General features: G+C 41.0%; 1 protein-coding gene across 1 annotated transcript in view; it reads left to right on the top strand.

The window, feature by feature from the left end:
- The window catches only part of GALNT14 (polypeptide N-acetylgalactosaminyltransferase 14), a 315,282-nt gene that overhangs the window by 241,073 nt on the left and 61,242 nt on the right, over positions 1-12,967 (top strand). The window contains exons 5-6 of the mRNA XM_051976114.1: positions 1,903-1,968; positions 2,138-2,259. Coding sequence (XP_051832074.1) covers positions 1,903-1,968; positions 2,138-2,259 — 188 coding nt within the window. The remainder of the gene's footprint in view (positions 1-1,902; positions 1,969-2,137; positions 2,260-12,967) is intronic.

Below are 12,967 nucleotides of genomic sequence, written 5' to 3'. Positions count from 1 at the left end.
TTTAGTATTCTCTTATCCCTCTACACTCCAAAGTTCCCCCCCTCCCACACCCTATCTAGCTACACAGATAAATTCCTCTTGACCAGATAGTTAGTCAACAGGTATTTATTTAAAAACTTGTTATGTACCAGACACTGCTAAGTACTGGAAATACAAAAAGAAGCAAAAGACAGTCCCTGACCTCAAGGAGCTTACAAAATAACATATAAACAAATATATAAAAAGAAAGCAGTATATAGGAGAAATACGAAATAATTAACAGAGAGAAGGTACTTCAATTAAGCAGGATTGGGAAGGGCTTCCAGTAAAAGGTGACATTTTATCTGGGATTTGAAAGAAGCCAGGGAATCTGGTGGGAGAGATGAGAAGGGAAAGAATTCCAGGCATATAGAATGCCCTGAGAAAACTCCTAAAAGTGGGGCAGTCTTGTTTGTGGAATAAACAGGAGACCATTGTCATTGGGTCAGAGTATGAGACACAAACAATTCCTTGTCTCCAGGGAGCTTAAGTTGTAATGTGGGAGACACCATGTAAATAACTAGTCACATATAGGAGAGACAAGGTATTCTCAAATTCTGCATGCAGTTTTAAACTATTACAGCCTGGAACTACACAGCAGACTTGGGATCCCCCTTCATACAGAGTACTATTAGCTAATATCGGAGGGGAAGGCGTCAGCAGCTTCAGGCGCTGCATTGGTGGGCATTGAGTTGAGTCATTAGGAAGCCAATGACTCCAAGGGCTGAGCTGATATCAGAGGTCATTCTCCTGCTTCTTGGACTCTGTGATCCATAGAAGGATGCTCCATAGCTTTCCTGGCCAAGTTCACTGCCACCTTAGAAAAGTCTTACTAAAAGCTGCCGGGGTACCATAGTTCATGCTAGAATACAAAACATACTCTCTACATAAACTACATTGCATTAGGAAGTTTTTAATCCCCAGACTTGTCATTTCTTCGATGTTTCTTTTGATGTTTCTACAGAGCACCCGAGCAACTCATCAGTAATATTTAGTCTTAGAGCAGAGAGCACTAAAGATCCCTTAGGATAGGTCACTTTCTGGATGATGGTGATTAAGATTTTTTCTCTTTTGCAGCTCTGAATAGTCCCAAGATATCTTGGGATTTACTGGCTAGATTTCTTTCTGAAGGACCAGGCCTTAAACAGAACCAATCTGATTCTAATTGGCCACCAGCAGTTCTTAGGCCAAGGCCCATTTGGTCCTTGTTTGGGTCCTGATTCTGAAGGACCAGGCCTTAAACAGAACCAATCTGATTCTAATTGGCCACCAGCAGTTCTTAGGCCAAGGCCCATTTGGTCCTTGTTTGGGTCCTGATTGACTCAGATCAAATGTAGCATTCATTTCTGCTTTGGCCAGAAACCCTGAGAGTCTTCCTCTCCCAGATTCATTACTTAATGAATTCATTTATTTAGATTTTTTTGGACTAAGTGAAAGAGGAGATTCTTTGCCTTAATTGCTACCTAGCCTAAATCACTGCATAGGTGCAGCCTCAGTCAAACTGAGCTCATTGAAGACCTTAGCTTTAAAAGGCCAAGGTCTCCCATATCATCCAAGGCCTTCTCCATCATCCTGATCTATATCTGGCCCCTGGGCCCAGATGGCTCTGGAGGGGAAAGTAAGGTGGGTGACCTTGCACAGCTCTCTTTCACATCACCCCCTTAATGTCCTTGTCTTCTTTGAGAACGAAGGACAAACAAGAGACACCCCAAAAGCTAAGAGTGCTAAGAGTGGGATGTCACCTCAGGGCCACTGGAAACAGGTCAGGGGAGTGGGCTTTCAGGAAGCTTCACCTGCTTCTCACTGGCCCCTGCAGTACACAAGTGGCTCCAGCAGCATGGAGGACAGGATGCTCACTCATCATTCCATCTTGTCTTTTTCAAGCTGACGATTGCCAGCTGCTGAGCAAGCTGCCCAAGGTGAAATGCTTACGGAATGAACAGCGAGAAGGTAAGAGCAGCACAGCTTCCTGAGGGGGACCCCGGGGCCCTGGGAAAAGGGATGGTGCTACAGGGAGCAGGGAGGTTGGCTGCTCTGTCACAGCCCATAAAGAGTCCTACAGGAGCTGTGCATCAGTCCCAAGGGGGTACTCGCAAGGCCATTTGTCCTCGTTCTACAGGGCTGATCCGTTCTCGGATCCGGGGAGCAGACCTAGCCCAGGCCAGCATCCTGACTTTTCTTGACAGCCACTGTGAGGTAAACAAAGACTGGCTTCTGCCCCTCCTGCATAGGATCAAAGAGGTGAGTAGAGCCCAAGAGCTGCTCCAGCTATTTCCCTGAGTGATGGGCACTCCTCTCACACCAGATGGGGCCTGAGGAGGCTGGTTGGTACAAATGATAGTCAGACTTCTGGAGGAAGCACGAGGTAGGAGGGTAGAGGGGTTCTGGTTCTCCAAGGGAATACCAGACACATTTTAAAGTTTGATCCACATTATTAAAATTTTATCCATCACTTTCTTTAGTCTGGTTTGGAGATCAATAAACTATATAGCCTATAAGCTAAATGCTAATCCCTGCCTGCTTTTGCATAGCCTGAGAGCTAAGGGTGGCTTTAACATTTTTTAAAATAAATTTTTTCGACATGTTTAAATGCATTAAACAATATTTAAATGTAAATTTTAAAAATATTTTAAAATAAGAGTCTGCACATTAGGCAGCAAACCAGATTTGGCCTATTGGCTGTGATATTGAAGGTATACATGCTCACAATAAAAATATAACAATCGGCTCTCACAAACTGGCACACCCATGAACTGACCGGTCCTATGGAATAGATCAGCAATCTTTGAGGAGCAAACATCCTACCTTCACCAAGGATAGAAATCAGTTGAGCTGGCCAGATTTGAGAATGTAAACTTCCTTACCTGTGCTTTAATGGAGAGAGTACTGGTCTTGGAGACAGAAAATATTGGATTCAAATTGGGAAAAGTCATTGGATGATAATGTCTGAATTACCTGTCTTACAGGATTGTCATGAGGATCAAATAAACAAAATGAATATAAAGTGTTTTCAATATCTATTACTATTATTGATTTGTGTTTTTAAGTCATTTTTAATTGTGTTTGATGTTTCATGACCTATTTTGAGATTTTCTTGACAAAAATACTAGAAATGAGAAAACACATATCCAGTTAAGTGTTGGAGGTCAATTTTGAATTTAGGAAAATGGGTCTTCCTGTTTTCAAGTCCAGTGTTCTATCCATTGTGGCACCTTGCTGTACACTGTTATTGAGATAAAAAAACAACAGCAAAAACAGCAACAAATCTCTGTGTCTCTAGAGAGAGGACTGGGATCATCTTTCTTCTGATATTTATTATCTTTGGTAAATAATTTAAATTACCTAGTCCTCAGTTTCCACATCTGGAAAGGGGAGTTAGATCAAATAGCCCCTGACTTCTCTTTCAGCTCTAGACCTCTGATTCTGTGATTATTATTTATTTCTTGTTCATCTCCGCTACAGAATAGCCTACCATTGTCAGCCAGCATCTAAAGATAAAATGAACCAAATAAGATGGCAGGAGAACTGGCCCATTAATTTTTTCATCCAATAAAAAATTCTTCTCCTTTGAGAAAACATAACAAAACGATAATAACAGATACTTAGAGCCATGAGAATGGTGATGTCTCTAGCATACATTTAGGAGTGGTCCTTGGAAGCCCCAGTCCCCACACATCCAGTGGTACAGTTCTCTCCGCTGTGGTATGGCCAGGGTTGAGAGCACTTTGCTTGTTTTTATTACTTGACCCTTGCAGTCCTAAAGGGATCAGTCAATCAGTGAGAAAGTATTTATCAAGCCCCTTCTATAGTTCTTGGATACAAAAAAGAAGAAAGAGGCAGTCCTTTACAATTGAATGGAGAAGGAAAGCACATACTCTTCTCAAAAGAAAGGTTCCACAAGAATAAAAACATCAGGGATTGTGATTGTCATTGTTCATTACCTTAACAGATCCTTAAGAGGGAGTTAGTAAACGCATAGGAGGCCTATAAACCTTGCTCTTGAGGTTCACCCATGAGGCACCCTTGTGCACCAAGGCAGAGCCAGAGAAAAATGAGCAGAGTGGCTAAGCACAGGCAAGGTGGGGGAGGAGGCCCAAAAAGCACCTTGGGTGCCAGAGAAAGTGGACACCTCAGAGTCAGGTTGAACCAGGTTTAAGACTTAGCTTTGATTCACATTTTCTAAGCCATTTTCTAAGCTGGTGAAGTGGGGGAAGCATTGCCCATCTGCAGTGGCAGAGGTTCCCTAAACTCATGAAATCTCAAGAGTCCGACCAGAAAAGGTCAGGGAGGGAAAGGTAAGCTGAGGAAATAGAGACCACCAGGAGGTTGTAGCAGCATATCAAGTAAGGGAAGAAGCCCTGTTCTTTATCAACTTTACTGGCAGAAGGTATTTCCCAGCTGCTCTGGGTAGAACCCTGGCTTTGGTGTCGGGGGGCCTGATGGGTGGCATTTTATCTATCCCCTTTATGGAGAGAGACACACTCCCTTTGCAGTGACTGAGATTAACTCAGCCAACAATTTGTTCTCATTGAATAATCTTAAATTTTAATTATCAAACACAGTATGTGAGCTTACAGAAGAATCAGTGTTAATCAGATGACATGAATGTAGACTCCTAGAATACAAAGTGACGAAGTAGGGAGCTGTTCTTTCATTGGAAATTCTCCTTACTAGCTGAAGCTTTGGAAGGGACTCTGCTTGGCCACCAGCTTTCTATCAGCCTAGAGACCCCCAGAATTTCTAAGAGGTCTCTCTAAACCTGCTTTGGTGCTAGGGAAAGGCAAGAGATCCCGAGGGGATCCTACTTCTGAAATTGGTAAAGATATGGCAGTGTTGGTGGATGAGGAAAACCCAGCCCTGATCATGAGAGTGAGCAGTTTTATATAGAGAAATTAGAACAGTCCCGGGCTCAACACCAGAATTATTCTCCTCAAGCCAGATCAACATGAGGAGAAATGAGTGATTACTTACCAGGGCCCTGCCAGAATGGATGGTAACATTAGGACAAAACAGTTTACAGTTCACTAATAGATATTTCACTAGGAGGTATCACTAGGTATGAGCATAACCAATATTGGGGAGGATGGATCATTAATATTATAATTAAGAGATATCTCATTGTGATGAACAGGTCATTCAAGGTCTGGAAATGAAGAAATAGTTGAATCCTAAATCTGACATTCAAGGTCTTTCACAATCCGCAGAGATAGGATTGTTGTTTGTTCTTCGTTCTCATAGAGGACCATGACATTAAGGGGGTTATGCCCTAACCTGTAAGTGAATGGGATTTAAGTGAGGGAGGGCTGGGCAAGGTCACCTGCCTCACTTTCCCCTCCAGAACTATCTGGGTACAGTGGCCAGATATAGGTCAAGATGACTGGACATGGCCTTGGATGCAGTGGGAAACCTGGGATTTTTTAAGCTGAGGTCTTTCCAGGTCTCAGGTTTACTGAGGCAAGGCCCATTCAGTGATTGGGGTTAGGTAATAAATGAGACTAAGTATAGCTTCTCTTACCTAGTCAAACAAAAATTGGGAGGGGAAGCCCTTCAGGGTTTCTGGCCAAAATTATCCTGAGCCTTCAGGGCTCAAACAATGCCCAGGTGAGATTTGGGTTGGGACTTACTGTGGGCCAATCAATGAGAGCCAGAGGATTTAGATTTAAGGTGTGGTCTATAAAAATAAATCTAGCCCATAAACCCCAAGATATCTTGCTAGATTTTAGAGATCAAAATTTATATTCCGTTGGGCAGAGCATCTATAGGTAAGGGTTATGATTTCCTATGTGAACAGAGGGAGAGGAAAGAGATAAGAAGAGAAGGAAGGAAGGAAGGAAAGGAGGGAGGGAGGGAGGAAGAAAGGAAGGGAGGAAGGATGGAGGAAGGAAGGGAGGGAGGGAGGAAAAGAGGAAGGGAGGGAAAAGGGAGGAAGGCAGAGAGGGGGGAGGAATGGAGGGAGGGAGGAAGAGAGGAAGGGAGGGAGGCAGGGAGAGAGGGAGGAGGAATGGAGGGAGGGAGGAAGAAAGGAAGGGAGGGAGGAGGGAGGAAGGAAGAGGGGGGAGGAAGAAAAGGAGGGGGAGGAAGGGAGGGAGGGGGGAGGAAGTAAGGAAGGAAAGAAGGAAGGAAGGAGGAAGGAAGGAAGGAGGGAAGGAAGGGAGGAAAGATGCACTGTCCAACTGAAGTAGCCAATTGGGTCCCCAGTGGGGCAGCTACTAAAGGAGATGTCATGGCTTGCAAGTGAATTGGATTTAAATGAGGGAGCACAGCCTTACTTTCTCCTCTAGAGCCATCTGGATCCTGTGGCAAGATAAAGATCAGGATATCTGGAAATGGCCCCCCACATAGGAAGAATGATGTAAATGAAGAATCACTGGATTCTAAATAATCAATTTGTTTAGGAATCAGTTAATTTTCCCACATCCCATTCTTACCTTGCCTTTATTTTTCAAAGAAAGGTCAAAAGAATTGAGATTAATTAACCAATAAGAGAAACGAATGGATGAAGATCTACTAGAATATGTATTTGTTAGAGTTTATTGTGTGGAAAATGGAGACAAGCTGTTCCCCATCTGGACTAATCACCCAGGAAAAAAGAAAGAAAAAAAGGAAAGAAAGGAAGGAAGGAATAGAAAGAAAGAATGAGAGGGAAGGAAGGAAGGAAAGAAGAAAAAGGAAGATCTGCAACTGGATTTTATGACTTGTTTATAGTTCTGAGAAAGAATAGCCCAAATCAGATTCACTTAGTAAAGGCCTTTTTAAGAGCTTCTCTGAAGGTATTTGCATAGTAGATTTCTAGTGGAAAGGCACTTTAGAGAAAATTGAGTTCCAGGCCTTTGTTTTAGAGATGTAGAAGCTGAGGCATAGAGAGGTAAATTGACATGCTCAGATCAGGTTGGAACCCTTCACATTCTCTCTGATATCAGGACCAATGTTCTATCCAATGTACCACACTCTAGACTTAGCTGTCCATCACCAAGGAAAATAAGATCTCTATAATGCAAGAGGATGAATTCAAACAGCAGAATTTCTTGTCAGAAACTTTACCAGAGATAAAAACAATGTAAGATAAATCTCAGGGGAAGCTAGATGATGCAATGGATAGAACATTGCCTGGATAGAATGGCCTGGAGTCAGGAAGATCTGCGTTCAAGTTTAACTTCAGACTCTTACTAGTTGTGTTTGTAGTGACTTAACTGCCATCTGAGTTTCTAATCTGTAAAATGGGGAGACACAAGAGGAGGAAATGGCAAAGCCACTCCATTCAATTTGCCAAGAAAACCTCATGGACAAAGTTCATGGAGTCATGTAGAGTTGGACATGATGACTTAAACAGACTCCTTACCTTCTCACCATGTCTGATTAAATGTATCTTCTTGAAAATACAGATTACTTCTAAACAAAGTTTATTCCTCCCTTCCTCCCATCTTACCTCCCTCCCTTTTTTTCACCCTTTCTTTCTTTCCTTCCTTTTCTCCTTATTTTTTCTTTTTTTCTTTCTTTTTTCTTCCTTCCTTCCTTCTTTCTTTCCTTTATTTCTTCATTTCCCTTTCTTTTTTCTTTTCTTTCCTTTCTTTCTTCTTGTTTTCCCCAGTGATAAGCATAGTAACTGGATCACTGATTGATTTTTCAATAGGTCCCTCTCTCCTTCCTCCTGTTCCCATCAACCAAAGATAAATATATACACCCACATAGCTTTGGGCCTCTGAGCATCTCCTTGTAAGGGGTCTTTCAATTAAAGCTTTCGTTGTATGATTCTAGTTATTGGCCCAAATTCTCAAATGCTGGCCATGGAACTTCTGCTGATCTCACCTTAGCTTACTGACCCAGGACTGAGTAAACTTGTACTTCCCCCAGATTTTGCCATAGATAGACCAACTTTGTGGAAGGGTCCCTTGTTTTCAGAGCATTTGTCCATTGTGAGTTCAGTAGCAAATTTTAAACATTCTATTCTAGGTCTCCCCTCTATTGAAACCTCTAGTTCCTTTTTCCTTCAAGAAAACTATCTCACAGACCTAGATATGTAAGGAACCAATTCATCAAGGCTTCATTTCTCCTCAAGGCGGAAGAATCCTTCATCTCCATCACTCCCCAGCCTGAGACAGAGTAATTATTCAGGTCCAAACTACTTCTTCCCTCTGTGAATTCAGCAATTATTAAGACAGCCAGGAATCTCAGCACTGGACCCATTCCATCCACATTATACTTCTGATGTCTTTTTTTGTCTCTTTTAGATTGCTGGGCTCTTGCTAAAGTTTTCATTGCAAAAAGATTTAGTCAGACAGATCAAGAATTATCTGCCTGGCTCTATTCATCCTAGGGCAATTCGTGACTAAACCCAGACCCCTGAAAACCATAGAAAGCATGTGGTGGTACTTCTGAAGTCTGTTATTTCAGAGATTAGAGTACTGTGTGTATCTGGTATGTGACTGTGGATCTACATATGTATGAGTATGTGAACATGCAAATAACTTATCATAGGACAAAAGGTAACTTAATCTTGTTCGGTCATTTTTCAGTCATGTCTAGCTCTTCGATATCTCATTTGGTGGGGTTTTTTTTTTTTTTGACAAAGAAACTAGAGAGATTTGCCATTTCCTTTTCCAGCTCATTTTACAGAAAAAGAAACTGAGGCAAACAGGGTTGAGTGATGTATTCAGGATCACACAGCAAAGAAGGCCACATTTGAACTCAGATCTTCCTGAATCTAGACCCACCACTCTATCCATTTATTCATCCAGCTTCTCAGACTTGAACTTATAAGTGACAGTAAAAATTGAGAGTTGTAATCAGAGTTTGGGGTTTTCAAAAATAGAGATAAGAGGAGAGGAAGAAGCCATCAAAAGCTACTCCCAGATTGGTGATTCAATCATTAAGAAATTCCCTTACACCTCTCCCTTTCAGTTGCAAACTACTTCTTGAAACAAGTGCCCGATTTTATATATCTATTTCCTTTTGCCTCCTAATTTTCCTTCTGGGGTGAGAGCAGGAAGGTACCTAACTGTTGATAGCATCTCGAAGGCCATGATTCTTGAGTTGGGCTTTGAAAGAATTAGAATTTGGATAGTTGAAAAGAGAAGGGAATTTTGAGTGGAGGAAGCAGAATGAGCAGAGACAGATAAGCAAGAAATCATTACACATGATTGGGATCAACAAATAGTCCAGTTTTCCCAAGCTTAAGAGATACAAAAATTTGTGATTTCTTGGGTATAGAGAACTCCCAATGAAGAAGCTCTTTCCATAAATGTAGGTTGGTACCTTCTTTGCAACTTAAGAGAGTTCCCTGGGCTATTCACAGATTAAATGAGTTGCCCAAGTTCACACAATCCATATGTCAAGGACAGGACTCCAAGCCAGGTGTTTCTGAGTATAAGATGAGATTTTTATCCATTCAGACATCCTGTTGCTATATTGCTACAAGGGGGTCATGTGAAAAAAAAAAAACTTGGAAAGGCACATTGGAGCCAAAGTAGGTGGCCTTGAATTGTAGACTGAGTTTTGACTAAATTTAGCAGGCACTGAGGAAGCATTGGGGGATGTTGAGCAATATAGTGACTGTTTGGAGTCAGACAAATTGAGTTCATATTATGATTCTATTCTTTTTTTTCCTATGTTACTGAAGACAAATATTTAAGTCTCTCTGGTTTAATTTTTTCACCTATAAGAGAGTAGAACTGTCATATGATTCCCATGATAAACATTGTTACTAGATTCTAAGGGGCATCTTAGCCTGTTGGCTCTACAGAATGTGTGTATGCATTCATCTATACCTGTGGAGATAACCCTGAATGTTCCCCAAATTCAGCCACAATCAGTAAGAAGGCAATGGATAAGCTATATATGCACACACCCTTGAAAGAAAGGAGCATCACATCAAAAATGAGTGTTTCTTTTCATTTAGGTCCACTCTAGATTTCAAAGTCTCTCAGTAACTAAATTCTGCCAGAATGAATGACAAGTGAGAACCTAAGGACCAAATTAAGTGTTTGGTCTTAAAATTAGGGGTTCTGTGACTTTGTATCTTAAAGCAGGAAGACAGCTTAATTTGAGGAAAGATGGATTGGTCCAATAAAATGACTTAGAGCAGAGGAAAAACACGTCCCTTTTTTGAGATGAAAAGTGACCCAGAGGCATGAAGCAGTCTAGTCTGTCTTTGATGATTAATTTGAGGGATTCTGGGCTCTACTAGTCTTTGTTTTAACTCATCTTTTATTCAGTTAACAAACATTTATTCAGCATCTGCTAAGTGCTAAGTATTGTGATAGGTGGTGAAAAAACACAGACAAAACTATATATTGCCTGCTTTCAGGGAACTTACATTCACTTGGGTACATTTACTATGTATACAGATAAGTAAATACAAAACCCATACAAATAATACACAAAATCATTTTCTGGGAGTGTGAGATATATTGGTAACTAGGGGATCAAAGTAGTCTTCTTATAAGAAGTGCTGCTTAAATTAAGCTTTGGAAAAAAAACTAGAGTTTCTATTCTATAAGGTCCAGGTAACAGAAGGAGGATGTTCCAAGATAGAGGAAGGACTCCTGTACAAAGATGGGAAATGAAATGTTGTAGACCAAAGCATTTTAAACTGTGAGTTGCAACCCTATGTGGGGTTGCATAACTCACTGTAAGGTGTATGAAAAATTTGACAACAGTAAAAGATATAACATATTCTGCCAGGATTTAATTTTTTATATAAAAAAACAAGTACTTCTATCTCATTAGTATGCAAATTGGCTTTCATCTTTAATAAATGATACAATTATATATACCAAAGAATTGTTTTAAAATAAGTTTCTTTGTGATTTATTATCAGTAAGTATTTTATCTAAAAACCTATTTTATACCTGAGATCACAATAAAAATTTCTTGGGAGAAAAGGGGTCTTGAGTAGAAAATGTTTAAGCCCTGTTGTAGATAAGGCAGAGCAATGGAGCAGGAAGACATAGTTTATAAAAGGGAGTACTTTCACTAATCCTGGAAAATTAGACTACAGTCAAATTGTGAAGGGTTTTAAATGTCAAACAGAGAAACAGGAGTTTGCATTTTGTTTTGGAGAAAAGAATGAGCTTCTTGAAAAGATTAGAAGTGTATACATTTTATTAATAAAATTAATTTCAAAACTGCATTTCTTCTCTTTCCAACTAAACAATAAAAAAAGAAAACCCTATCATAACAAATCTGCATATTCTAAAGAGAAACAAATTCCTATGTTGGCCATCTCTAAAAATGTTGGTCTCTTTATGAATTGGAAGTCCATCACCTCTCTTTCAGGAAATAAGCAGCATGTTTCATCTTCTGTTCTCTGAAATTATGACTATAATTGCATTGATCAGAGCTGCAAAATTTTTCAAGGTAGTTTCTTTTCCAAATTTTATAGCCAAGATTGGGAATTTTTCTCTGAGTTCTGCTTACTTCATTCTGCATCAGTTCAAGGAAGACCTCTAGATTTTCTCTAAAATTGTCCACTTCATCATTTGTTCTGGCATAAGAACAGTCTGTCACACTCAAGTGCCCTTTTTGCTTAGCCCTTGCTCTTTGGTAAACTCTTCATTTCTAGTTTAGGCTGTTATGAAAAAAAAGCTGCTATATTTTTGTACCTATAAGTCCTTTTCATTTTCTTTTTCCCAGAACTACAAAGGGTAGTACTCTCTGTCCCTGAGGCAGTGTAGTTGATATGCAGAAAACTAATTCATCACCAATGTGATCCCAGCTATATAGTTCTAAGCAGTTTTTTCCCATTCTGAAAGTCAGCACAAAAACACGTCACCACAGAGCCAAGAACACCAGAGAGAGAAGCTCTGCTCTTCACATATTCCTCTTTTTCATCCCAGGCTACACAGCTCCCAATTAAAACAGTGCCAGATCCAGAGCGACCAACTTAATTCCTATCTCTGCACCCTACTCCTTGAATTACCTTGGCAGGTCATTTAACCCATCTGTGGCACAGTTTCTTCATCTGTAAAATAAGATTAGCCAAGATGACCTCAGTGGGACCATTTGGTTCAAATCTCTGGACCTGTGAGCCCCTAGAACCGTGGGAACTGACCAGCCTCTGAGCAGGGGAATGTTCCACTTAACTTTATCACTGGGGAAGTAAAGCATGAGTATTGACATTGATAATCTTGGGAGAAGGCAGATATACATGGGAGCCACAGGATTCATACAGTTGGGGGCAGACTCAGATCCTCCAGGATGAGATCTTCAGTATTAGGGGTGGTTAGCAGAGGAATTGCAGGCTGGGAGAAGGCTCTGATGGAGATCCAGTAGGTCCACGGTCCCACTCTCTGAGGAGGTCATCCAGTCTGAAATCCAAGTTATGTCCAACCCCTGAGACCCACCCTCTGCAGGGGTCTTGAGCTGTCTCACCTTGCCCTGCCCTGCCAGAAATCCCAGTCATGTCCCTGAAGTTAAATTTTCCCTATAAAATCCACTGATGGGCCATCCCTTGGCTAGTGCCTTCCTTGGGTCAGTCACTAGGGTACTCTCCTGGTGTTTTTCCCCTTATCTTCCCCCATGTCTCCCCTAACTCCACTAGACTCCCCAATCCTACTTCTCCTTATAGCTAATTCTTTTAGGGTGCTAAGCCCCTTTCAGGATTTAGCCTGCCAGTGAAGGGCATGCCCCAGTCTTATGGAATGTTTCCTTTCTCCTGGTAAATCGTTCTACTAGGGAACTTTCCCTTTCCATCATTAATTATTAAATCCCCTTTCTATGCTCTCTCAACTCTAGTTCCTATTTACCATTCCTGGAATCCCTTCATTTTCTCTGTAATCTCTTCCCTAAATAAATCTACTTTTTGCCAAAGAGATGGCCATTGTGAATCCTTCATATGACTGAACCCCAACTTTTGGTGTCTGCCATCACCTGATGTCTACATCACCCATCTCCTTCTGGTGCCAAACCCCTCATTATTTTGGCACAGAACACATCCCTCAGTTTGCCCCCT

The sequence above is a fragment of the Antechinus flavipes genome, chromosome 2, assembly GCF_016432865.1.
Source record: "Antechinus flavipes isolate AdamAnt ecotype Samford, QLD, Australia chromosome 2, AdamAnt_v2, whole genome shotgun sequence".
Classification (NCBI taxonomy): domain Eukaryota; kingdom Metazoa; phylum Chordata; class Mammalia; order Dasyuromorphia; family Dasyuridae; genus Antechinus; species Antechinus flavipes.
This window is presented reverse-complemented; position numbering and strand designations above follow the sequence as displayed.